The following is a 27,549-nucleotide window of genomic DNA, read 5'->3' as shown; positions in this document are numbered from 1 at the left end:
CCACTCTGTCCAAATCTAAAAATGTTGTATCTTAGTTATACTTTAAAGGGGTTGTAAACTCTCATTCTATGCATAAAGGTGAAAAACCACCTGTAATGCAGCTGCCCCCCCCCCCTTTTTACTTACCTAAACCTAGTCTTTCCAGAGACGGGGAGGAGCAAACCAGCTCCAGCCAGTGTCTTGGGTCCTGATTGGATAGATTGATAGCAGCTCCTCCATTGGCTCCCGCTGCTGTCAATAAAATCCAATGACGCGGGGAAGGGGGGGAGGAGTCCTGCTGTCTGTGTCAATGAACGCAGCAGCAGGACACGGGAGCGCACCCGAAAAAGTGCCCCGAGGGAGAGCGGCTCTCCAACAGGGCACGTGAGAAGTGGAGGAGCCAGGCACGCTGCTGAGGGACCCCACAAGAGGAGGTTCAGGGCCACTCTGTGCAAAACCAACTGAACAGAGGAGGTACCTATGTTTGTTTAAAAAAAAAACGTTATATATATTTTAAAGGCCGGTTTTCACCAATTGTGCTACGAGAAATGTTTGTTTCCCGCACCGCACGGAAAGCACTGCCCTCTGAAGATGCACAAGGATGTCATTAATTCTTAATGGCACCCCACACATCTAGCAAATGTGGGTACATTTGTGGCCATCAAAATGCTCAGTACCACAGTATGTGAATTTGGTGTGGCACAGTTTTAAAAATTGTGCCTTCCAAACTTATTGTGAGTTCCAGCGCATATGACAGCGCATTGGGCTATCAAAAACACAATGCACAGGAAGTTGCAAAACTGCATGCGCATTTTATGCTGTGCACTGCCAAAATGCCTGGTATACACAATGAGATTATCGGACCAATGGTCATCCATTTTTTATTTATTTTTTGCATGCTAATCTCATATCGAAAATGAAGTGTCTATTGTTTAGTTACTAAAGTGCCGAAAATTCTCATACGACGGAATAAAAATTCGGAAGTGATGTAATGTGCTGTATTGTATTTCGAACTTCAACTGTACTGGTTAAACAAAAATCTTATGATCTGATATCTGATAATATCGGATGAACTGTCACGATCATCTCTTCAAAGCTGTATACTAACGATCCGATTATTGTTCGATCGCTTCAAAATCTGTTATTTTTGTACGATTTTCTGATTAAAGCGGTGGTTCACCCTAAAAAGCAAGTTTATACCATGAAATCCAGCATACTAGCGTGAGCTACAGTATGCCTTTATTTATTTTTTTGCGCCGTACTCACTGTTTAATCCTGTAGTTAAGTTTCAGACTCCCCGCGGGGAATGGGCGTTCCTATGCAGAGGGGACAATTATTGACGGCCAGCTATGGCGCGTCACGCTTCCCGAGTAGGACTCGGCTCTTCACGGCGCTTTATGGCGCCTGCGCACAGACTAGGAGCTGACTGCGCAGGCGCCGTGAAGAGCCAAGTCCTATTTCGGCTATTTCCGGGAAGCGTGACGCGCCATAGCCGGCCGTCAATCATGTTCCCTTCTGCATAGGAATGCCTACTAGTCTGAAACTTAACTACGGGATTAAACAGTGAGTACGGCGCAAACAAATAAAATAAATGCATACTGTAGCTCGCGCTAGTATGCTGGATGGCATGTTAGAAAAAATAAAATATTTTTTTTTAAGGGTGAACCACCCTTTAAGTGTATGGGCCACAAGTCTCTTTTGCATTGGCATCTCTAATATCTTTCAGTCTCCTGACCCTTCTACATCAACTGAAGAACTCTCCACCTCTGGCCCCGCCCCCCTGGCCCCTCAAGCCTCCTGCATGCCTGTCCTTTACACAAAGGTGCGATGCAGGTTTACATAGAAACCTTCCTAACCACATTCATAATTGTACATGCTAACGTATCCAGCAACAACCAAACATATAGCAAAAAACGCCGAACGGCATTACAAAAGTAAAATGACCCAGCAAAATATCCAACCAACAAAATGGCCGCTCACTTAGCCGGGGCCATTTTTAGTGACGCTTCCCCGTAGCATTTGCGTCTAAGCGTATTGTATGGCTGCGGGGGTGACGTGATCACTAAGCGGCCGGGATGCGCATGCGCAGTCAGTAGCGGCAATCAGTCGGTGAAGAGCCGGGCATTGAATTGTATTGCGGTTGTGAGTAGTGGAGAGCACGGATCTGTTGTCACCATGGTGAGTGTAGCGGGGTCACCGACTCTTGCGTGTCCCGGGTGGGTAGGGGACTATAAGGATGTGGAGTGAGGGTGCTTTTGTTTATTTTCGGTTTCAGTTTGGTGTTGCTGTGTCACCGGCCTGGCCTGTGCTGTGTGGGGACACCTGTACTAGAGCTGCACATGGCATTGATGATCTATAGAAGACCGTCACATACCAGTCATTGTATGATTCTTAAAATAACTCCTTTATGACCGCCCAACACATATGTGGGGTGGCAGAGGGATAAGGTAAGGTAAAAGTGGTGTGTAAGGGTTTACAACCACTTTAAAGCGGATGTCCGCTGAAAAAAAATATTAAAAGGCAGCAGCTACAAATACTGCAGCTGCTGACTTTTAATATTAGGACACTTACCTGTCCTGGAGTCCAGCGCCGTCCGCAGCAGAGGACGAGCGATCGTTCGTCACTCTGCTGCCCTCCCATCCTCGGTGAGGGAACCAGGAAGTGAAGCGCTCCGGCTTCACTGCCCGGTTCCCTACGGCGCATGCGCGAGTCGCGCTACGCCTGCCGATTGGCTCCGGCTGTGTACTGGGAGCTGAGTGTTCCCAGAACACAACGTGGGGGGCGTCATGCCCGCAGTCTGCCTGAGACTGTGTGGCCGGAAGTGGGTGCAAATACCTGTCTTTAGACAGGTATCTGCACCCCCCCCTCCCCCTGAAAGGTGTCAAATGTGACACCGGAGGGTTCCGATCAGCGGGAGTTCCACCTTAGGGTGGAGCTCCGCTTTAAAGAGGAAGCAAACTTCCTCTGCAAACTTTTACCTATAGTTAAGCCAAGACTTGCCTATAGGTAGTGAAAATATCTCCTAAACCTGTACAGTTTAGGAGATATTTCCAGTGCATGCATGCAGTGACATCTCTGGCGCATGCGCTCTAAAGGAATGACCCACGGCTGCCGTTCCTTCTGTGCCGTGAACGGTGGCTTCTGCGCGAATGCGCAGAAGTGACTTCATCGCGACTCAGAGAGTCGGAGCCCACGAACCCGGAAGCTCTGGGAAAGGTGACGGCGGTGTGCGGGGAATGCTGCAACGCTTTGTTTTAAGGTACGTTTTTCATAATGAGCTAGTATGCGATTCATACTAGCTCATTATGTCTTTATTTTGAAGATTTACAACCTCTTTAACCACTTGTTCACCATTCTGGGTGGACATCATATGACGGCTGCTCCCCGCTGACGCAGCTCTTTAAACATGTGATCAGCTGTGTCCAATCACAGCCGGTGACATGTAAACACAGAAGTGTCGTAATCTACTCTCATCGCCTCACACTCACAGTTGCCACCTCATCCCTTTAAAACAGAACACATATGAATTACACAGGTTCTGTGGCTGATTAAGGTGGTAATTGAACTCAAGTGGAGCCTTATCTAAATTAAATTAGCCTCAGAACCTGTGTAATTCATATGTTTTCTGTTTTAAAGGGATGAGGTGGCAACCCTACTCACAGGGGACAGCAAGACAGGTAATCGGGGCACTGATCATCGTTACGCTGATTACATAAAAGTGGCAGCAATCACTGCCCACCAGTGCCAGCATCGGTGCCCAGTCAGTGCTGCCTATTAGTGCCCATAAGTGTGGCATATTGGTGCTTCATCAGTGCTCATAGGCTGCACTGATGAGGTGCCACTTATCAGCACACATCAGTGAAGGAGAGAAATTACTTATTTACAAAGTTTACTGACAGAAACTGAAATTCTTTTATAATTTTTTTTCAAATTTTTGGTCTTTAAAAATAAAAAAATAATTTGTAAATAAAAAATGAAGCCCAACAGTGAATAAATATCACTAAAAGAAAGCTCTATTTGCGTGAAGAAAATGATACAAATTTCACATGTTGCATGACTGCGCAATTGTCATTCAAAGTGTGAGAGAGCTGAAAAATGGCCTGGGCAGGAAGGGGGTGAAAGTGCCCGGTATTGAGGTGGTTAGGTGGTAATTGAACTCACTTGGTGCCTTATGTGCATTAAATTGGCCCCAGAACTTATGTAATTCATATGTGCTCAGTTTTAAAGGGATGAGGTGTAAACCCTAAATAAGCTGCAGCGCCATCTGTCACCCACTGTGACAGATAACAGATCGCTGTACCGGGATATCGCGTGAAAGCTGTACACAATTGAATAGGTTTCATTCATAGCCATTTATTAGGGTGACACTGATGCGTGTGTGTGTGTGTGTTTGTTTGTTTTTTTGTTTTTTTTTAGCAGCGAGTAGGAATACCGATATATTCATCCCATTTTTTTTTGTTTTTATAGTATGTGTGTTTTGGTTTGTCTGTTGGATCGCAGGAGATGTGTGTGCAAGATGTCTCCTCGTTTTTAACCACTTCCAGCTCAGGGGCATCATATGATGTCTTTGACTTTCAGTGGTGAATTCTGAATGATGCCTACAGCTACAGGCATCAGTCAGATATTTTTTTTTTTTCAGCCGGCGATTCCCTATACCAGTGATGGCGAACCTTGGCACCCCAGATGTTTTGGAACTTCATTTCCCATGATGCTCAACTACACTGCAGAGTGCATGAGCATCATGGGAAATGTAGTTCCAAAACATCTGGGGTGCCAAGGTTCGCCATCACTGCCCTATACCATAAGAATGATCATAGTGGCAGTTCCGCCGCTTAATCGTTCGTACAGGCAGTGGGAGGGGACAACCCCCCCTTCTCCCGCTACCCTCCGGTGCTTCTCCGGGCTCTCCCGTGACCACGGGGACCTGGAGAAAGAATCCGCCACAGCCAGATGAGACCAGATTGTCACCAGTCATTTCTGACGGTCGGAGACCTGGACGTGATGTTATGACATCACGCCTTGGCCATGGAATGTAAAGAAAGTCGAGATCTCAGCTGGAAAGCATCAGATCTGTCTTTTTTTTTTTTTTTTTTTTTTTTTTGATCTGCTTTCCAGCCTGGAAGAGAGATGTGGGGTCTTATAGACCCCACATCTCTCCATAAAGAGGACCTGTCACACACCTTTCCTATTACAAGGCATGTTTACATTCCTTGTAAAAGGAATAAACATGATAAAGAAAAAGTGTTAAAGTAAAATTAACAATTCTTTTTTTTACGCGCACCCGTCCCCGTGTGCTCACGCACAGAAATGAATGCACGCATAAGTCCCGCCCACATATATAAACACTGTTTAAACCACATGTGAGGTATCGCCGCGTGCATTAGAGCAAGAGCACCAATTCTAGACCTCTGTAACTCTAAATGAAATGGCATCGCCTATAGGGATTTAAGTACCAAAGTTTGGCGCCATTCCATGAGTGTCCGCAATTTTAAAGCGTGACATGTTGGGTATCTATTTACTCGGTGTAACATCTTTCACATTATACCAAAAAATTGGGCTAATTTTACTTTTTTTGTTTTTTTTAATTCATGAAACTGTTTTTTTTTTTCCAAAAGAAAACGCGTTTGAAAAATTGTTGCGCAAATACCATGCAACGACCGCCATTTTATTCCCTAGGGTGTCTGATAAAAAACATAATGTTTGGGGGTTATTAGAATAGGCCCGTTATGGAAATGGTTAAAGTATTTCCAATAAACTACAATTTTTATGCTGAGAGTGCCACCATTTTTCCTTCATTTGATTGTTCATTCATACTCTGGCTGCGAACCAAGGCTGGCACCCGGCAATTGTTACAGCAGGAAAGGTCTCGTACTCCTCCTGGAGTAGTGCAGACTTTGTGATATACTTTGTACTACTACCAATACTTTCAGGCTAGGTTCACACTATGTGCGGCTGCGGGGCACAGCAGGGTGTCCGGTGCGTCCCAGTTAACTGTTTCAGGCCTGAATTTTTGGCTGAATTCCCACCTAAAAAGGAGCCAAAGACGCACGTCATGTCCTCACCGATACCGAGTACCGATACTTTACGATGCGAATGCACAGTCAGTGCTGGTGTTCTGTCGGCTTCTGTAAAAGTGCATTATGGTGCCATAGAATGAACATTTCATAGTGTCTTTTATTGAATTAACTGGCTTCTCAGTTCCTCATTGACTTGTCAGTTTGCGCATGGTATATGGATATAAATAGGCGCTCCAAAATATTATGTTGGGCTTATCTAGTGAGAGTTTCTTCATTACCACGTGTAGGGGTAGATCCACAAAGAAATTACGCCGGCGTATCTATTGATACGCCGGCGTAATTTCAAAATTCCTGCATCGTATCTTTGTTTTGAATCCTCAAAACAAGATACAACGGCATCTCGGCTGGATCCGACAGGCGTACGTCTTCGTACGCCTTTGGATCTTAGATGCAATTTTTCGGCGTCCGCTAGGTGGCGTTTCCTTCGAAATCCACGTCGAGTATGCAAATTAGCTATTTCTGACGATCCACGAACGTACGACCGGCCGTCGCATTTTTTTACGTCGTTTCCGTTCGGCTTTTTCCGGTGTATAGTTAAAGCTGCTATATGGTGACGTACTCAATGTTAAATATGGCCGTCGTTCCCGCCTCGCATTTTGAATTTTTTTACGTCGTTTGCGTAAGTCGTCCGTGAATGAGGCTGGACGCCATTTACGTTCACGTCGAAAACAATGACGTCCTTGCGACGTCATTTGGAGCAATGCACCCTGGCATATTTTAGGGACGGCGCATGCGCAGTTCGTTTGACGCGGGGACGCGCTTCATTTAAATGAAACACGCCCCCTACCTGCCAAATTTGAATTCCGCGCCCTTACGCCGCGAGAGATACACTACACCGCCTTAACTTACAGCGCAAATTCTTTCAGGATTCGGGGAAAAAAAAGGATAAGTTACGGCGGCGTAACTTCTCTTACATACGCTGCGCCCGGCGGAAAGGTATGTGGATCTGCCCCGTAATGTGCAGAGCTTACATCTGATGTCCTCCATAGTATGCTGTTTTGTGACAACTCCTCAGCACCTAGTCTAGAGGAACCTTCCATAAACTTCGGAGGAATGATTAGACTGCATGTGGTGGTGGATGTGGTAGTTCTCTTCTGTGTTTATGATGCTGCAGACTAGACAAGTGTGTTCCATTGAAATGTGGCTGTACTATAAATACATTAACATTTATGGCATTTTGTTAAATCTGTGTTTCAGAATACAAAGGCACTTTCTTCTCAGCTCAAGGACAGTATCCCAATTACTGAACTGTCAACCCAGTATGGGGGTTATGGACTCCAGGATACTCTCCGAACAGGGTGCGTTTTTTTTCCCTTTCTTTATATTTTAATGAATTTCATCATTGTTCATTTACAATTACCATTATTCACTGAAAGAAAAAGTACGGCAGACTTTTTCCACTTGTGTGTTAATAATTAATACACAATAGTATTAAAGGCAGGTTGTAAAGAAATGAATACAGCTATAACTGGGCCCAGAATAATATAGAAAATCAAAAAGATAAGGAGCTAGATGATTAGTGTGGCACGAATGCCAACTGCTTATACTTCTATGAATGATCTCATTTATTACATAATTATTCATATTTGTTTTTGACACGTTGTTGCAGGTTTACAAGTGCACAGAGTGAGCTCTTACCAAGCCATGCTTTAGAACTGTCAGAAAATAATGTAAGTATTCATCTTTTCTGTTTTTAAAAGACCCCTAATTGGAAAATCATTCTTATAACTGCATAGGGATAATACATATAGTTTGTAGCGCTAAAGGCTTTTTTTTTTTTTTTTTTTTTTTAGAACAAGGCCTTACCTTAGCTCCTGGTGTGTTTCATAGAAAAGTTGCTTACTTCTCGATATGTAGATTTTTAGGACATAAAAGCCAGTAATACACAGGAAGCAGTTCACCAGCTGAACTCCCTAGCATGTGCACCTTGCACCCAATAACTATGTTTACACAGCAACCCTCCAGACGTGCGTTTGCCTGGCTTGTCAATGTAGGCTGCCACAGCTACTATGTTTATTTCTCTTTCGTTCATAGACGGACACAGCATCCTTTGACCTTAGGGTTATGCTTCTTCCTACCAGGAGATTTAGGCAGAATTCTACAGCACTTAAGGTGTTAAAAACTTTCCTTCATGCCGCTCCTCCCAGGGGGCATGGCTCCCCCAGGCATAACCCCCACTCTGCTTTAGCAGCCTCAGTTTGTTTCTGCCTAACCGTCAGGAGAGTCAGGCTCTCTCTGGAGTCCTGGACTCTGGAGTTTTTTCTTGCAAATTTTTTTGCATTTTGCGAGTTTTTTCCTCGCTTTTTTATTTTATTTTTATTTTTGAATCCTGCGATTCTTCTATCAACAGCCGACTGGGTGACAGGCTGGGTCCTCGACCCTTGTAGTCCCCCCAGGTTCGGCCTTCGAGCGTGTGCCGGCCCTCAGCTCCGCTTTGGGACGTCCACGACAGGCCCCATTGCTCCAGGGGCGGCCGGGGAACTTCGGTTCTAGGGCACACATATGACCGGTCTCTATGGCCTTGTCACAGTGTGTCTGGCTGACAGCCATGCCGTTCGCGGACGTTGGTTCTGTCTGGGATACCTCCAGCCAGGTAGTCGCAGGACAGGTAAGTAGTGGCCCCTTACTCAGGTAAGTGGTCTGGCTGGAATGTTTTCCCTTGGGAGGTCGACTGAGGGTTTTCCCCTGCTTTCCTCTCTCCCTTATTCCTCTCCCTCCTTTCCCCTTTGGGTGACGGCTGTGCAGGGGGTTTTTTCCCTGGGGCTCATATTTTTTTTTTTTTTTTTTTCACTCGGGTATGGCTGGGGCTGTTCTGTGTCACTGCAGGGGACTGTGGTGGACATTCTGGGCATTTTTGTGTGTGCTGTGTGCTGTTTTGGTGTACTGTCATTTTTGGGTACACTGTCTTTTTAAAACTGCGCAACGGCGGCCATTTTGCCGGAGCCGCGCTTGTATTATTCGGTGGCCATTTTCTTGTGGCCGGCGCCATTTTCAGCACTAGTTCGGCCTCTAGTGGCCGTTTCGGCGGGGAAAAAAGACCGCGAATCATCTGAGGGGACAGACGCAGCGCTGCAGCTTCTCCTCAGCACACACTTGCCTTCACAGACCGCGCTGTACCAGGGGGTGGTGAGTCTCAGGGGGCCCCATACTGTGCTCTAGCGGCCGGGAGGTGACCTGTGGGGGACTTTTTTCCTGCCCTTGGCAGTAGGGGTGAAATGGCAACGGCAATATGGAGCCTGAATCAGGCCCCTCATTTCTTACAATGCCGGAATTAACCCTTAAGCGCCCCTCCCCCTGCCACATCTGTTGAATCGGTGTCGGCTGTCCTGGAGTCTTTTCTCACCAGGTTTGAAGCAGCCAGTGCTCGGTTGGGGGGTAAAAAAGCGCCCCCCCCCCGGAGGCTGTTTCTGGGGATATCTCTGACGCAGAATCTGATGCTTCTGGTTCTGTCATGTCAGAGGATGCGGGCTTAACCCACATGGACAGCGAGGATGACTCTGCTGCGGAGTCTGCTGATAAGGAATTTGTTGGAGCTCTTATTACTGCGGTGCGTGAGGCTCTTCATTTAGAGGATTTGGCGGAGACACCAGCGGTGTCAGTCCTTTTGGATTCCGCAAACCACCGCGTACCGCTAAGGTATTCCCCTGTGTTCCTTATTTAGACAATATGTTGTATAAGGAATGGGATACACCGCAAAAGGCTTTTACGGTTCCTAAAAGCTTTGCTACCGTTACCCCCTGGAGGAGGACTTTTTTAAAAAAGTGGGTCACTCCTCCGTCGGTGGACCCTCCTGTGTCCAGACTGAGTAAGGCTACTACGTTGCCTGTGGAGGGGGCTCCTGCTTTCAAGGACCCCGCTAATAGGAGAGTGGAGGCCGTGGCCCGCTCCCTGTTCTCGGTGGTGGGTTCGGTGGTAAGGCCGGCTCTGGCCGGAGCCCTGGTAGCTCAGACGCTGACTGAAAGGGCGAAGCTCCTGCTGCAGGACCTGGAGGTCCAGGGGGCTTCCGAGTCCTCTAGGGACCTGGCTGAACAGTTGATTCAGGGTCAGAAGTTTCTCTGCGAGGCGGATATGGATTAGATTCCTTTGCTTTCCAGGGCTTCTGTCTACGCAGTGGTTCTGCGCCGCCTTATATGGCTGAAGTGCTGGTCGGCTGACCAGTACTCAAAAAAGGCCTTGGTAGATTTGCCCTTTAAGGGCGGACGGCTTTTGGGGGCATCCCTGGATGACATCATTAAGGATGCCACTGGAGGTAAGAGCACCTTGCTCCCTCAGTCGGGGAAGGGTAGGGAACCTCGCCGCAAGCAAGGTCCTACTTTTACTACCCCCTAAACGGTTTTTTTCGTGCGCCAGCGCGGCTGGAAAAGGTCCGCAAGGTGCAAAAGCCCTTGCTGCCGGGCGTAAGCGCCCCTGGTTCAAAAAACCGAACAAGCCTGCGGACAAGCCTGCTTCCGCATGAAGGTCTGCCCCCGCCCGGGTCTCGGGTGGGGGGACGGCTTCACGACTTCGTGGATCGGTGGAATTCTCTTCTATCCGACCGTTGGGTTTGCGAGGTGGTCGCCTCGGGGTACAAGATAGAGTTCCTTTCTTGTCCCCCAAACAGATTTTTTTCCATCCAACCTCCAGCTTCCTCCGGATCGTCGGCTAGCCCTGTCCGGGGCTGTCCAGGATCTTCTGGACAGGGGGGTGGTTGTGCCGGTCCCCTCGCTGGAACGGTTTCGGGGGTTCTACTCCAATCTGTTCGTGGTCCCCAAGAAGGGAGGGGTTCGCCCTATCCTGGACCTAAAGGCCCTCAACTCCTTTGTCAAGGTGCAGCGATTCAGGATGGAGTCGGTCCGTTCTATCATGGCGTCCCTCCACCAGGGGGACTTCATGGCGTCCTTAGACATCATGGACGCATACCTGCATGTTCCCGTTTGCACAAGCCACCAAAGGTATCTGCGCTTTGCGATCGGGGAGGACCACTATCAATTCGTGGCCCTCCCGTTCGGGCTGGCGTCGGCACCACGGGTGTTCACCAAGGTGCTCGCCCCGATCCTGGCCTTGCTACGGCAGCGAGGGATCGCTATCGTGGGATACCTGGACGACCTTCTCCTGAGAGCTTCTTCAGGCTCAGAGTTAGAGGAGGACGTGTCCATCACGTGTCGGACTCTGCAGGAGTTCGGCTGGTTTCTGAATCTCAGAAAATCAGTGTTGGTTCCGTCCCAGAGGCTGGAACCCCTGGGGCTGGTTTTGGATTCGGGGGAGACAAAAGTGTTCCTCCCATCGCAAAACCTGCTGACCCTGCAATCTGCAGTGAGACAGTTGTTGACCCAGAAGTGGTCATCTCTTCGCTTCTGCATGCGGGTTCTGGGTCTGATGGTGGCCTCCTTCGAGGCAGTTCTGTATGCCCAATCCACACCAGGGTACTACAGAAGGAGATTCTGTCACGATGGGACAGGGTCCCATCTTCTCTGGATCACCAGATTCGGTTGAGCCATCTGGCCAAGTCTTCCCTGGCATGGTGGCTGACGTCTCCGGTGCTTCGGTCCGGGAAGTCTTTTCTTCCGTGCCGCTGGACAGTGGTCACGACGGATGCCAGCCTCTTCGGCTGGGGGGGCGTCTGGGGCACCCAGTCAGCCCAGGGGCGCTGGACTCGGGAGGAGTCCCGCCTGCCGATCAATATCCTGGAGCTCCGAGCAATCAAGCTGTGCCTTGTCAGGTGGTCGCTGGAGCTACAGGGCCGTCCTGTCAGGATCCAGTCCGACAACGCCACGGCCGTGGCGTACATCAATCATCAGGGCGGCACAAGGAGCTCGGCCGCGGCGACGGAGGTCGCTCACATACTTCGGTGGGCCGAAAGGTCCGTTCCGGCCCTGTCGGCGGTATACATTCCGGGAGTTCTGAATTGGCAAGCCGACTCCCTAAGTCGCATGACTCTGGATCAAGGGGAGTGGTCTCTCCACCCGGAGGTGTTTCAGATCCTGTGCCAAAAATGGGGCACTCCAGACGTGGACCTTCTGGCGTCCCGTCTCAATCGGAAGGTACCACGGTTTGTGGCTAGGTCAAGGGACCCGTGGGCAGACGCGTCAGACGCGTTAGTGGCTCCCTGGGTCAATATCACCTGATTTACGCCTTCCCTCCTCTAAGGCTCCTACCCCGCCTGCTGCGCAGGGTGGAAGCCGAAGGTATTCCAACGATCCTGATCGCCCCGGATTGGCCGCGTCGCTCTTGGTACGCGGACCTGGTACGTCTGGTGACAGACGCCCCCTGGCGTCTGCCTCTGAGGGAAGATCTCCTGTCTCAGGGCCCGATCTTCCATCCTGCTTTACGGTCACTGGCTTTAACGGCGTGGCTGTTGAAAACCAGATACTGAAGGACCGGGGCCTGTCGGGCCCGGTAATCTCTACCATGCTGCGTGCACGGAAGTCCACTTCTCGAAAAATTTACCATCGTACATGGAAAGCATACATCTCTATGTGTGAGGAGATGAAGTGGCACCCCCGTACTTACGTGGTGTCCCGGATCCTGCTGTTCCTACAGCGGGGAGTGGACCAGGCTCTTGCCTTGAGCACGATCAAGAGTCAGATTTCTGCTCAGGCTGTTTATTTTCAGCGTCCCTTGGCAGCGAATTCTTTGGTTCGCACGTTTGTGCAGGGGGTCCGGCATGTGGCCCCCCCGGTGCGCCCTCCGCTACCTTCTTGGGACTTGAACTTGGTCCTCTCGGCGCTTCAGCGTGCCCCCTTTGAGGACATTCGGGAGATCCCCTTGCTGACTTTGTCGCAGAAGGTGGTCTTTCTGGTAGCTATTACCTCTATCAGACGAGTGTCTGAACTGGCGGCCTTGTATTGCAAGGCCCCCTACTTGGTCATCCATCAGGATAAGGCGGTGCTGCGCCCGCAGCCCTCTTTTCTTCCGAAGGTCGTTTCGGCCTTTCACATTAACGAGGACATTGTTGTTCCATCATTATGTCCTCAGCCGAAGAACCCGAAGGAGGCCTCTTTACATTCTCTGGATGTGGTTCGGGCCCTTCGAGTTTACTTGTCGGCGACAGCTCCGTTCCGGAAGTCGGACTCGCTGTTCGTGTCTGTGTCCGGTCCCAGTAAGGGCCTGGCAGTCTCGTCGGCCACCATTTCCAGGTGGATCCGACAGGTTGTGCTTCAGGCCTACGCCCTGAAGGGGCGGGCGCCTCCCTTTCGGGTCATGGCGCATTCGACCAGGGCGATCGGGGCCTCCTGGGCTTCCGACACCAAGCCTCTGTGTTACAGGTGTGTAAGGCAGCGACCTGGTCGTCGTTCCACACTTTTTCAAAGTTTTATAAGGTGGATGTGAGTGCATCTTCTGATGCCTCCTTCGGCCGCAGGGTGTTACAGGCGGCAGTTTAAGGTTGGAGTTCCTCCGTTGAGTAACTCCGGTTTTGTTTGGGGTGTAACCTGTTTTTGCTGTGTTATTTTCCCACCCCTCGAATTTTTTTGACACTGCTTGGGGACGTCCCTAAGGTCAAAGGATGCTGTGTCCGTCTATGAACGAAAGAGAAAAAAGGATTTTTGTACTCACCGTAAAATCCATTTCTCTGAGTTCATAGACGGACACAGCACCCACCCCTCCTTTGTTTGTACTGCTTGTTACGAACTGAGGCTGCTAAAGCAGAGTGGGGGTTATGCCTGGGGGAGCCACGCCCCCTGGGAGGAGCGGCATGAAGGAAAGTTTTTAACACCTTAAGTGCTGTAGAATTCTGCCTAAATCTCCTGGTAGGAAGAAGCATAACCCTAAGGTCAAAGGATGCTGTGTCCGTCTATGAACTCAGAGAAATGGATTTTACGGTGAGTACAAAAATCCTTTTTTTGCATCCCCAGCGTCTCTCCAGATGGGCACAGGCCACATGCTGAACTCTCTTGGGCTGCATGAGGCCCCAGGGTTGGGCACCCCTGATGTAGTGCAAGGGCCTGCCTGATTGGATACAGAGTGAATAGATAGATAGGTGGGTCCTCCTATTCCATAGTTTTGGTTGATCTAAAGGAAATTGTACATAGGGTGGAAACAGTCAGCTGTCAGGCCCCATTCACATCTCTGTACATTTTTTTTTATTTTTTTTTTAGGGGGGCATTTTGGCGCTGTTCATAGCACAGAAGGCAGCCATATCGCATGAATTGGCTGCCCTGTGTGCGATGCCGTGCAGAAAGTAACTGTGGCAGCCCATATTGACGAGCCAGACAAACCTGGAGGCATGCCGTGCAAACATAGTTGATAGGTGCAGGGTGTATGTGCTAATGAGGTCAGCTGGTGATCTGCTTCCTGTGCCATATGGTTTCTATGTCCTAAATCTACATACCAGGAAGTCATGAAACACACCAGGGGCTAAGGTAAGACCTTGTTCTAAAAAAAATCAAAGAAGGTTTTTATTTTTCTACAACAGAAGTACATTAATGGTAATTTGGTACATAGGGGAGCTGGAATTTAGGGGGAAACGGTGAACTTGGCTGTTAAATATATGGGTTCTAGGAAAAAAGTGATAGTGGTTGGAAAATGGATATCACTGCTGGGGATGCTTGAGAAGTTGTAGCCAAAGATTTTTAAGACCTAATATAAACCAGTGCTTTGCCCATGTAGGGAATAAGCAACTGGGTACCCTTTTTTTTTTTTTTTTTTTTTTATGTCCGTCCACCAGCATCACATACTCCTCTTTCCTTTACTCCGCTGCTCCACTAGGCCATCAAGAGCAAAGAAAAATAACTTGTAGTTTTGAGTATCGGAAGCATCTGACTTGCTCCCCTTTCTCCCAGCACTGTTTTTTGTTGATTGGGCACCCAGTGTTGGCACAGAGGAGAGAGGACTGTCATTTAGAACTCCTTCCACAGGGTTTACTTTATTTGTTTTGGGTGGCTGAACAGACCAATGGAAAGCAAAGGGGTGGTATCTAAAAACAGCTAGTGGGGCCACCATTACAGTTTTTTTTATTTTTTGGGCGTTTTTTTTTTTCTTTCCATTTTAACACCATCACAGTTTACTTTAATGTGAATAAAAGGTAATCTCTTCTGACAATTTTTGGTTGTCCCAACCCCTTTCCCTGTCACTTTTGCTAGTTAGCTTGGCCTATGTGTAAATGTGGAGAAAAAAATAAAAGGCATGCGCAGTAATAAAAAAAGAGGTATTCAGATTACAATACAGAATAAAATATTTTTGAAACAGCATATCTTTTAACTACTTCCCGCCCGGGTTATAGCAAAATGACGTCTGGACGGTGGTTCAGTTATCCCGACTGGACTTCACATGACAGGATAACAGCCAACGCCGCCGCGGTGATCGGTGGTGCGGTGTCGGTCTGAAACACTGCTACACCAATCTAGGTAAAGAGCTTCTGTCGGAGTCTCTTTACCACGTGATCAGCCGTGACCAATCATGGCTGATCACGTTGTAAACAGGAAGAGCCATCGATCGGCTTTTCCTCACTTGCGTCTGACAGATGTGAGTAGAGGAGAGCCGATCGGCTGCTCTCCTGACAGCGGGGGGGGGGGGGGGGGGGTCTGTGCTGATTGTGCGTTGCGTGCCATATAGTGAAGCACATGAAAAGCATGCTTCTTCACGGTCACTTAACGTGTTCGTTTTGCGGTTACGTGAGGCACTGCATGCATTGGTCTTTATTCTTACAGTAGAGAAGTCATTAATTTTAACTTTTTGTGAATTGGGACATTTAAACTTGCTTTTTTTTTTTTTTTTTAAATTCCAGTCTAAATTTAGTAGGAGTCAGAGTCGGTGCATTGTTTGCCGACTCCAGGTACCCAAAATTTCCCCCGACTCCTCGACTCCGACTCCACAGCCCTGCCTTCCTGGCAGCTCGCAGATTTCTGTGGCATGTAAACTGTCTTACATTGCTGGCACAGTGTGTGCCAGGCTGACTGACTCCTGCACATGGACAAGTGTGACGTCATTCCGTGCTGCCAGAGAAGGCGGCCGAAGACCAGCACCCAGTAGAAGCTGCCTGTGAGGGATGGGGATCGTAGAAGAAAAGATATGTTTAGCTCCACTTTAGCTGTTCACTATATTTGGACAGAACTTGATGCTATGTGTACTTTAGAACTAGTACTGTCACTGAATTTTTCTAATTTTATGCTTATTTATTTGTCAGCTGTATTTGAATAGAAAGACACTTTTTGCATGTTATCTGTTTCATTTATATATACATCAATCTTTCAGTTCCAGCTCAATCAGGAGAAAGTCAGCTTTTCAACTTTAAGAAACATTCAAGGCTTGCATGCTCCTCTGAAACTACAGATGGAGTTCCAGGCAGCGAAACGGGTGAGCTGTTTAGAATTATAGAATCATCAAAATCAGGGCTGTCAGACTTCTGTCCTTGAGGACCACGTGCATCAATTCTGACATTCCTCGCATACGTGTAAAAGTATGCATTTTTTGCTAGACAATTACTTACAGTGCATCCAGAAAGTATTCCCAGCACTTCACTTTTTACACATTTTGTTATGTTGCAACCTTATTCCTAAATGTAATTTATTATTTTCCTCAAAGTTCTTCAAACAATACCCCATAGTGACAACGTCAAATAAGTTTGTTTGAAATCTTTGCAAATTTATGTGTGAGAGCATGGGGAGACAGGGCCAATTTAAATTTAAATAACATTTTATAAAAAAAATAAAAAATTCAACTTTATTTCTATCACAAGGGATGAACAACATCCCTTTTGACAGCTTGGCGGTTACAGGTGTTCAGTGAGATCTGTGGTATATTTGACCCCTGATCTCTCCTGCCTTCAGAAGCAGCCAATCAAACTTAGATCGGTTTGATCAGCTGCTTCACTAGCTGGTAACAGCTAATAAACGGGCAAAACCAAAAAAAAGAAAAAAATATACTGTTTTTCTCAGCGTATAACACACCCACCCTAGTTTTAAGAGGGAAGTTTCAGGGAAACTTTACACAGACCCCTTGCACAGTACACAGACCCACTACACAGTACCCAGACCCCCAGTCTCCTGGTACAGTACTGCCAGCATACTTTTAAAGTTAAGAAAAAATTGGTCAGCCCCTCTCTTTCACACTGCTCCTCCTGTGTCATTGTAAATCAAAGCTTCTAAATACCTCCTTAACGCCGTTCTTTCATGCTAGCCTATCATGTAACTGCTCTCATGTTTCATGGATGTCATGTGACCACTCTCCTCCTCCAATCTAAAGCTACACTCGGGAGAGGAGGAGAGCGGCCCAAAAGGACGGAGCTAATGAGGTATTTAGAAGCTTTACATTGACACAGGAGGAGCAGTGTATGTGAAGGGGCTGGCAGTGAGGTTTTCTTGACTTTAAAATATGCTGTCCCCTCGTCAGGAGAGGTGAGGTGGCAGCCTGACACCCACCCGCTGCGGACCGCCCGATTCCTGCACGTTTTGTATGGAAAAAAAATGTGTGACTGATTTACTACAGCTCTCTGGGGGACATAATAGAATGTGTTTAAGGACCAGTTCACACCACATAAAGTCCAGTGCATATTTTTTTATTTTTCTGCTTTAAAAACGCATGGAAAGTAGGTTATATGGTTTTCAATGGCACAGTTCACACCAGTGCTTGCAGTTTCAGTGCCTTCCAGTTCCAGAGGAAAAAGTATAACATGCTGCATTTTTCCTGCTCTGGAATGCTGTAAAGCATTTTAAAAACGCACTGAAATTCACCAAAAACGCACTGGAACTCACATGTTTTTATTTAGCCTAGGTTCACGTTGCTTTGGGCTAGAAACCAGGCAATGTAGTCTGACTTCGGGGGCAACTTGACAGACATCTGTGCGCAGGTTCCTGCACGTATGTCTATACAAATCGCCCCCCAAAGTTGCCAAAAGTAGTACAGGAACTACTTTTGGGAATTGGTGCCACCGATTTGACATGTCAAATCACATGCCAATTCAGACCAATATGAACCTAGGCTTAAGGTTAAGAAAAAAGAGGGGGGGGATTGCACTGGACTGCATCAAAAATGCGCATGCAGAAACGCATCCGGACTGCGCTTCTATGGTGTTAAATGGCCCTGAGACAAAATTTTAACTGAAGCACAGCCATTTTTAGATTTTAGCGGTGTGGAAAAACTGATTAGATGCTTTGGGCAATAACACCAATTGTGATAGAACTTATCTCGAATTTACAGTTTAATTTTTCCTTTGAGTTTCAGAACGTGACGTCGTCAGCCTTCCTCAACCAATATATACACAGGGGGTAAAATAAGTATTTAACACGTCACCATTTTTCTAGATAAATATATTTCTAAAGGTGCTGTTGACATGAAATTCGGTAGCAAATAAGTTATGTGTAGTAAAATGGAATGACACAGGGAAAAGTATTGAACATGCCAACTGAAATTCATCTAATACTTCCTACAAAATCCTTTGTTGGTAATTTTTTATATTTATTTATTAAAATTCTTAAAAGTACAAAAAAGTACAAAACGCAGTCAGTTACCCGTAGGCCGCGATGCGCCGAGAACAACAATACAGCAACAACCAAAAAAACACACACAGGCAGCGGAACAGATCAAATTTAAAATAGTAGCAGTATCAAAGAACTATAAAAACCTATGTAATTCCATAGGCTAGACTGAAAAGCTCAGTTTTTAAAAGCTTCCTGAACTTAAAAAGATCATTCTCAAGCCTTAATTTTAGAGGCAGGGAGTTCCAAAACTGTGCTCCCTGGACCGCACTCGTCCTCCCTCCGCATTTTTTCTTACGAAATTTAGGAATCACCAAAGTTTCCAAATTAGCCGACCTCAAGGTACGGTTGGGCACATACTTGGTGAATTTTTCCTGCAGGTACACTGGCCCCTTGCCATGGGTAGCCCTGTGCACCATGCATCCAGTCTTAAACAGAACCCGTTCCTTCACAGGTAGCCAATGCAGGGCTCTCAGCGATGGCGTGATGTGGTCACGACGACCAACACCCGTGAGTAGCCTCGCAGCGGCATTCTGAATAAGCTGTAATTTGTGCATGATGTTATTAGGTAAACCCAGGTACAAAGCATTACAATAATCTAATCGACTTCCAATAATGGCATTGACCATGGAGATCTTATGCGATTCTTCAATGAAGCGAAAAGTCGACCTCAGGAGTTTCAAGTGGAAGTGACAAGAACTCACCACCTGGTTTACCTGTGGTCGTAGCGTCAATCTCTCGTCCAAGATGATTCCCAAATCCCTGACCTGGGTGACTGGCACTGGGACCGATGAAAACGAGTCCGGCCAGGTAGGGAAACCGCCCGACCATGGCTGATTGCATAAAACCATGCACTCAGTCTTGGAGCCATTGAGCATAAGATAATTGGCCCCCATCCAGGCTTGAATTTCCTCCAGGCAGGTGGCCAGAGTTATCTGTGCCCCCCCATCCCTGGGCAGAGGAATGTAGAACTGGGTGTCGTCAGCGTAGACATGAAAAGATAGGTTGTGGCGGCGGATGATATATAGCAGAGGCCTCAGATAGATGTTGAACAGGAGCGGCGATAACGCCGACCCTTGAGGGACTCCACAGAACAGGGGACTATCAGAAGAGCAGTGCAGTCCCAGCCTTACTCTCTGAACCCTGTCCAGCAGAAATGAGGTCATCCATGCCAATGCTATACCATCAATGCCTGCCACAGTCCCTAATCGATCAAGCAGTCTAGAATGATCGATGGTATCGAATGCTGCCGACAGATCCAGCAATACCAAGGCCGAAGCCTCATTTCTGTCCAGGGCCCAGAGTAGATCATCCTGGACTTTGGTCAAGGCGGTTTCAGGACCTCTTCCTGGTCGGAATCCAGATTGAAAATCATCGAGAATGGAATTGGACTCGAGATGGGGCTGAATTTGCCACACTGCGGCTCGTTCCATGATTTTTGCCAGAAATGGTAGAGTTGAAATGGGACGATTATTGCTCAACACGGAGCGTGCCAGGTTAGCTTTCTTCAGCAGCTTCAAGACTTCTCCTGTATAGAGAAACTAGTCGTATGCATTGCTCAGGTGTGATTTTGAGAACAAAAACATACAGCGCACAAGGGTTAAGTGAATGTCACTTTATAGTCTGTAATGTGTGGAAAAACATATATGCATGAAAAATTGAAAAGTTGAAAAAATTGAAAAAATTGAAGTAGCCACAAATAGCACACAGGAAAATAGCACATTAAATTTTTTTTAAATTTTTTAAAAAAAAATTTAAAAAAAAAAAAAAAAAAACTAATAACAATAGTCCGCATAACATAAGCGTCCTGGCACGCGAAACATGTCAGTCACGGCTCACCAGTACAATCTTTGATGCCCCTATATGTTTGCAGCAAGCACACTGCAGCTGATGTGTAGTGCTGACACTCGGGAAATCCTCTCAGTGACACTAGCGCCAGCATCTCTACTGCTCGTTTTCTGCCCACACTGATTGGTGCTTTGAGTCACCTGACGCTGGATCGAAGGTGTCCGGACACCTCCTGCTCTCTGTGTGACTCCATCAGGCTACCATCCCCCTTTCCTCGCTCCCGTGTGACGCGGCTGCGTCACTGAACCGGCTTGGTGGCTCCCCTCCAGGACTTCCCCTGCCGCTGGAGATTTCTGTTTGCGAGGAAGGTTTCCTTTCCATCAGCCCCTGAGCTAGTGGTCTTTAAACGGCAGTATCCATCTCTGCATGGGTATAACTTCTACATCTGCTCCCAGTGTGGCTGTCATCATCCCACCAACGGATTCCATCTCCCTGCATTGAGACGTAGAAGCGGCTGCTTTTATTGAGGTATTGTTTTACCTCTGCATACAAGTGTATGCACACTACCTGGATTCATTCCTAACACCTCCCCCGAAGTGTATGTGTTTTCACTCTACCATCTCCACGTGAACTGCTGCTTATGTTATGCGGACTATTGTTATTAGTTTTTTTTTAAAAAAATTTAAAAAAATTTAATGTGCTATTTTCCTGTGTGCTATTTGTGGCTACTTCAATTTTTTCAATTTTTTCAACTTTTCAATTTTTCATGCATATATGTTTTTCCACACATTACAGACTATAAAGTGACATTCACTTAACCCTTGTGCGCTGTATGTTTTTGTTCTTTTGCTTTTTGCCCATGTCTCCTTAGTGGTTGACAGCTGCACGGATTGTGTTTTAGTGAAACTTCTTTAACCACTGACAACACTGTGGTTTACCGTCCTTATGGTGTAGCGCTTCATGCGGGTGTTTCTTTGTATACAGGTGTGATTTTGGCCCATTCTTCCACAGTCTTCAAATCTTGAAGGTTCCGTGGGCCTCTTCTATGAACTCCGATCTTTAGTTCTTTCCATAGATTTTCTATTGGATTCAAGTCAGGTGATTGGCTGGGCAATTCTAGCAGCTTTATTTTCTTTCTTTGAAACCAATTGAGAGTTTCCTTGGCTTTGTGTTTGGGATCATTGTCTTGCTGGTCTGTTTCATCTTCATCCTGGTAGCAGGCAGCAGATTTTTACCAACGCTGATGTCTTGGTACATTTTTCTATTCATCCTTCAATGATATAAAGGTTTGCCAGTACCGTATGCTAAAAAAAAGCCCCGCCCACACCATAATATTCCCACCTTCAAACGTCTCTGTTGGTATGGGGGTGTTTTTGGGGTGATGTGCAGAGCCTCCAAATTTGTAAATTTTGGTCCTATCTGACCAGACTATATTCTCCCAGTATTTCGCAGGCTTTCTAAATGATGTGCAGCGAACTTGAGCTTCAACATGCTTTTTCTTCAGCAATGGAGTCTTGCATGGTGAGCGTACATACAGGCCATGGCGGTTGAGTGCATTACTAATTGAATTGTTTGAAACAATTGTACCTGCTAATTTGAGGTCTTTCTGAAGCTCTTGACAAGTGGTCCTTGGCTCTTGGACAACTCTTCTGATAATTCTTTACTCCTTTGTCAGAAATCTTGCGAGGAGCACTTGGTTGTGGCTGGTTTATGGTGAAATCTTATGTTCTTTCCACTTCTAGATTATGGCCCCAACAGTGCTCACTGAAACATTTAGAGGTTTCGAAAACCTTCTATAACCAATGCCATCAGTATTTTTTGCAACAATAAGGTTGTGAAGGTCTTGAGACCTCTTTGTTTGTACCCATAATGAGATGTTTCTTGTGTGACACTTTGATAACAGGATACCTTTTTTATAGGCCAACAGTTGAGACTGAACCAGCTGATATTAATTTACACTGACAAGGGGCAGGATTGCTTTCTACTTACTGATAGATTTCAGCTGGTGTTCTGGTCTTTCCATGCTTTTTTGCACCTCACTTTCTTCATGTGTTCAATACCTTTTTCCCTGTGTCATCCCATTTTATTACCCATAACTTCATTTGTGAGCTTCTTTGTTTTGGTTTCTTTGTATGTATGGATTGCATGGGTTGTTACCGACGTGGTGAACGTTTTTAATGTCAATAGCACCTTTAGAAATCTATTTACCTAGAAAAATGGTGATCCGTTTAATACTTATTTTACCGTGTGTTTATGTATGTTGAGGTGGGCTGATGACATCACAATCTCTGTCTCAGCCAATCAGGCCAAAATCTACATTGCTGTGCCTGCTGGGTACTGCACTGTAGAGTTAGATGGAGGGGTCTGGACTCAAAGCCACCCCCCTCCACTGCTCTTCATTTCACTGTCCTCATCAAGCTCCTGCTGTTCCAAAGTATAGTTTAGCAAAGGAGGGGAAGCTTGTTTCTAATAGGAATGCCTCTCTTAACCAGGATCATCTTGTCAGGCCTAAGGATTTTAAAAACTGCTCTGGTTTTCTGATATTGTAGTCCTTTTTAGGCCTGGTTCACATCTATGACTCTCTGTGCTGCATTTGCGTGGGCATTGTAGCCCATTGCTGTGAATTGGCTGCTGTACCTGTGTTTCCTGCAGCGGAAAGGTCCCTGTGCCTTTTTTAAAATGTGGTCATACAGAAATTGAATGATGCTTTCGCACCAAGCGATTTCCATCTCCTACTTCTGCATTTATATGAATGTAGCATTTTCCTGTTTTTGAAATTTGTGGACACCTCCCTTTAATTATGTACATCTGTCTCCTGCAGGTTCAGCGTCTTCCTTTTCTACAGAGCTCTAACATTGCTCTGGACACCTTGAGAGGGAATGATGAATGTATTGGCTTTGAAGATATCCTCAATGGTAAGAAGTTAGACCCTTCCTCGTTATATTTGGGTTTTCATCTGTTGTTTGTATGCACCTGTTTATGTATTTAGGTCCCTTTAAGAACCTTGCAGTAACATGAATGGCACTCCAGAGCGCCTAGCATTGCACCACAACTAAAAGACACAACTCTATATTGGAGTGCAGTGTGGTGAAAATTACATTCTGCAAGAATATTTTTTTTTTTTTTTTCTTTTAACTGTTAACCCTTATTTGTTCACATCATTAGGGTAATTTACTAAAGCTGATGTAGCCATGCCCCTGTAGGGGTTGCTGAATGTTGTGGTTCATTTGTCACCCTGCCTAGCCCGGCATCCACCTAATATATACACACTCCAGTCTTCCCCCCCAGCACAACTCTTGCTTAAAGGGGTTGTAAAGGTAAAAAAAAAAAAAATTCACCTTAATGCATCCTATGCGTTAAGGTGAAAAAACATCCGACAATAGCGCCCCCCCGAGCCCCCGTTTATACTTACCTGACCCCTCGAAAGTCCCGCACCCGCCCCCCGACATCCTCTTCGCTGCTCAGCCTGGCTGTTGATTGGCTACACTGGATGGATTAAAAGCAGCGCAGCCATAGGCTTGCGCTGCTGTCAATCGCATCCAATGACAAATCGGGGGCAGGGCCAAGTGATGCAGTGAGCGGCAATAGCCACCAGCTGTATCACGGGAGCGCGCCCGCAGGAACTCAAAACCATGCTCGCATTAAGGTGTTGAGTCCTTGTGGGGAGGAGCCGAGACACCTACCGAGGGACCCCAGAAGACCAGGTTCGGGGCCACTCTGTGCAAAACGAGCTGCACAGTGGAGGTAAGTAGAACATGTTTTTTATTTAAAAAAAGATAACTTTACAACCCCTTTAAGAACTCTTTCCCTTACTCCAGCACTTCACTTGCTGCAGACTATTACTCCTCCAGACTAGCTAGCACCACATGGTTAGGCCTGACACTAACTTAGCCAGGTCTTAATGAATTATCTTTTGCAGGCAGGGACCGTGGGCCCCCTATAGTGTAGCAAATAGAAAGTTCTTGGTGCTAACTGTCCTCTTCCCAGCTACTGATCCCAGATAGCTTTCTTCAGGCCTTGCCTGGCTGCAATGACCTCTCTCTTCACTGCCCTCCCCACAGTTCACTCCGCTGGTTCTGTAACCATCTCAAACTGAAAACTCCCAGTTCTCTCAGGTGGGCCTCCCCAGTCCTCCCGACTGTGCTTCACTCACCAGCCCTCCAGGCTGCGATCACTCTTAGCAGTATTCTCTCCTGCTGTCCTCTCCTTGTTCTCTCATGTGCCTCCTCTCCCAGAATCTCTTCTTTTCTCTCCTCATGGATGCACCCGAGCCTCGGCCCAAGGTGTCCCCCCCCCCCCCCCCCCAGACTGGGGAGCTCTCTGTGGGCCCCGACAGCCTCCACAATCTCTCACTCAAACTCTTCCACCCTACAACTCCTCCCTGCCTAAGCTGACCCCAGGTACTTAAGGAGGCCCGCCCCCTGCCAACCCAAGTTGGGGATTGGTGAAGGCTCCTCAAAATTCCCCAGGCAGCTCCACCTCTCTTCCTCTCCTCCTTTATAGCATCTTTTAGAAAGACGGGGAAGGTGACAGTGATGCTACCTGTGAGTCACCCAGCCCTGCCCATAGCCACCCCCAGCCCAGAATAGAAACAAACAGGCCTAGCCACCAGCTAGGCCTACCTAAATTTTCATACTCTGCTAGAAAAATCCTCACTCTAGCACCTACCTAAACTAGAGGATGCTACATTGGTGAGTGCAAAATACGGTGCAGCTCTGCATAGAAACCCATCGCTTCCAGGTGTGTGGGTGTTTTTTTTTTTTTTTTTTTTTTTTTTTTTTTGTCGAAGCTTAATTGAACAAGCTGAAGCTAGAAGCCAATTAGCTACCATGCACATCTGCACCAGATTCGGAGTGCTCTAGTTTTAGTAAAACTCCCCCAATGTGCCTTGACCACTTCTGGAGAGATAATTTCCTTGTTGAGCTGTTCAGGTCACATGATATGGACATCACACATTTGGGTGTGTATACAGATCCTAAATTATAGCCTAGTCCCTCCCTCCTACTCCATGCCCAGTAACTAAAAAAGAACACGTGGGATGTCACATCTTGATTCATGGATGATCCACCTCCTATAACAGCATGAGGACACAGGCTGTAGTGGAAATCTCCTCCTACCTCAACACTCAGCAGATCCTGCAGTTTATCACGTGGTTGTGGTGTATAGATCAGCCAAAAAGGTATATAGTGGCAGTATTTTAATGTACAAAGAAGATTTATAAGCTGCGGGCACTGCGGTGGGCGGATGAACTATTTTCATATTACTGGGTTTAGCAGCAAGGAGATTCTAGTGAAATACAGAGCACCCTCTAATGGCTGATCCAAAATTCTCACTAGTGAATTAAAAAACACAATTGGGAAGGTGCAAGCATACAAGAAAATCAGTCCCCTTCAGATATAAACGCTCCAAAAATACACCACACTTTCCCCACAGACAAAGCAGTTGTATCATGTAGGAGTTGGAGTCATGATGTGCTGCTCACCCATGTGTGTATTTTATTTTTCAGATCCTTCTCTGAGTGAGGTGATGGGAGAACCACACGTGATGATGGAATACAGGCTGGGCTTGTAATATATGATTACAGTTATGAATAATTGTTTGTAAATGTCTCAGAACGCCATGTGTGTTGGATCTGGTCATCAAGACATCAACCCTGTCAGACTTCTTCAGTAAAGCAGAACAAAGTGTAGCAGTGATGTGCTTAGTCTAGTAAACCATAACCCTTAGATTTTACCTTGCTGGAGTCGGTCAAAGATAAATTCTGATTGGTTACTGTGGTTATCTGCACCTAGCACTTTGTGCTTTTGCCTTATTGAATAAGACTATGCAGGTCTTTTCCTGTACACTGTAATAATACATAAAACATCAGTACAAGATTCAGACAAATGTAGTAGTTCTGCAAAAACATGACATTTAATAAGTGACAATAAATGATTTTTTTTTTATAGTCTTTATTACTTTGTGTTACTTTTTTATTACTATGTTTCATCTGCTCACCACCATTTGAAGAAATATTGCAGTCTGTTATTGTCTACGTCCACATTGGTGTTCCATTTTTATGCTCATGTGTCATTTAACCACTTCCCGACCGCCTTACGACTATATACGGCGGCACTTTAAAGATGGCTGCTGCCACAACCGAGATATCCATCTTTAGTGTGAGCGGTCCTGTAAAAGATAACGGTGGTCTCCGCGGCGGATTCGCCGCAAGATCACCGCTTTCTGCCGCTTACCCGAGCCGTCGGTAGCGGCGGAGGAGATCGGGTCCTTTCACATGCTGTGTGGGGATACGAGTGAGGGCAAGATGGCCCCCACCCGTCCCCATCGCATTGCTGGGCGGAAGTGACGTCAAAACGTCAGTCCCGCCCATGCATCTTAAAGAGACATTTTTTTTGTTATTTTTTCAAATGACAAAATTTCCATTTTTTTTTTTTTTTTTTTGCATTTAAGTCTAAATATGAGATCTGAGGTCTTTTTGACCCCCAGATCTCATATTTAGGAGGACCTGTCATGCTATTTTCTATTACAAGGGATGTTTACATTCCTTGTAATAGGAAGAAAAGTGATAAAAAAAATTTCCCCCAGTGTAAAAAATAATAAATAAAAAAAAAAAAATGTTTTAAAGCGCCCCGTCCCGATGAGCTCACGCGCAGGAGCGAACGCATACGTGAGTAGCGTCCGCAGATGAAAACAGTGTTCAAACCACACAAGTGAGGTATCGCCGCGATCGTTAGAGCGAGAGCAATAATTATAGCCCTAGACCTCCTCTGTAGCTCAAAAAATGCAACCTATAGAATTTTTTAAACGTCGCTTATGGAGATTTTTAAGGGTAAAAGTTTGACACCATGCCACGAGCGGGCGCAATTTTTAAGCGTGACATGTTGGGTATCATTTTACTCAGCGTAACATTATCTTTCACAATATATAAAATTGGGCCAAATTTATTGCTGTCTTATTTTTTAATTCAAAAAAGTGATTTTTTTCCAAAAAAAAGTGTGCTTGTAAGACCGCTGCGCAAATATGGTGTGACAAAAAGTATTGCAATGATTGCCATTTTATTCTCTAGGGTCTTAGAAAAAAATAAATATATAATGTTTGGGGGTTTTAAGTAATTTTCTAGCAAAAAAAAATGTTTTAGTTTTGTAAACACCAAATCTGAAAAACACCCACGGTACTGAAGTGGTTAATGCACTCAGAATATCTAGGCTATATGAGCACAGCTTTGTGGACTCCAGAGCTGTTTGTGAACACTTAAAGTGGTTGTAAACCTCAGACACGAGATATGAGCCAAGCATATCCCTCTATAGTGTGTA

The 27,549-nt window shown here is 46.3% G+C and overlaps 1 protein-coding gene across 1 annotated transcript; it reads left to right on the top strand.

Annotated features, from left to right (window-relative positions):
* The first annotated feature begins 2,046 nt into the window (after nucleotides 1-2,046).
* LOC120929195 (proteasome maturation protein) lies at nucleotides 2,047-26,186 on the top strand. Its single transcript, XM_040340470.1, has 6 exons — nucleotides 2,047-2,157; nucleotides 7,254-7,354; nucleotides 7,666-7,726; nucleotides 16,227-16,328; nucleotides 23,058-23,151; nucleotides 25,743-26,186. Exons 1-6 carry the CDS (start codon nucleotides 2,155-2,157, stop codon nucleotides 25,805-25,807), a joined length of 426 nt encoding a protein of 141 aa, XP_040196404.1. The 5' UTR covers nucleotides 2,047-2,154; the 3' UTR covers nucleotides 25,808-26,186.
* The last annotated feature ends 1,363 nt before the right edge of the window (nucleotides 26,187-27,549 follow it).

The sequence above is a fragment of the Rana temporaria genome, chromosome 2, assembly GCF_905171775.1.
Source record: "Rana temporaria chromosome 2, aRanTem1.1, whole genome shotgun sequence".
In the NCBI taxonomy this organism is placed as follows: Eukaryota; Metazoa; Chordata; class Amphibia; order Anura; family Ranidae; genus Rana; species Rana temporaria.
This window is presented reverse-complemented; position numbering and strand designations above follow the sequence as displayed.

What these genes read in the sequence shown, in the direction of transcription:
- LOC120929195 (XM_040340470.1), top strand. An exon ending in TAGAACTGTCAGAAAATAAT is followed by an intron (nt 7,727 to 16,226) that starts GTAAGTATTCAT and finishes TCAATCTTTCAG; the next exon opens with TTCCAGCTCAATCAGGAGAA. An exon ending in AGTTCCAGGCAGCGAAACGG is followed by an intron (nt 16,329 to 23,057) that starts GTGAGCTGTTTA and finishes TGTCTCCTGCAG; the next exon opens with GTTCAGCGTCTTCCTTTTCT.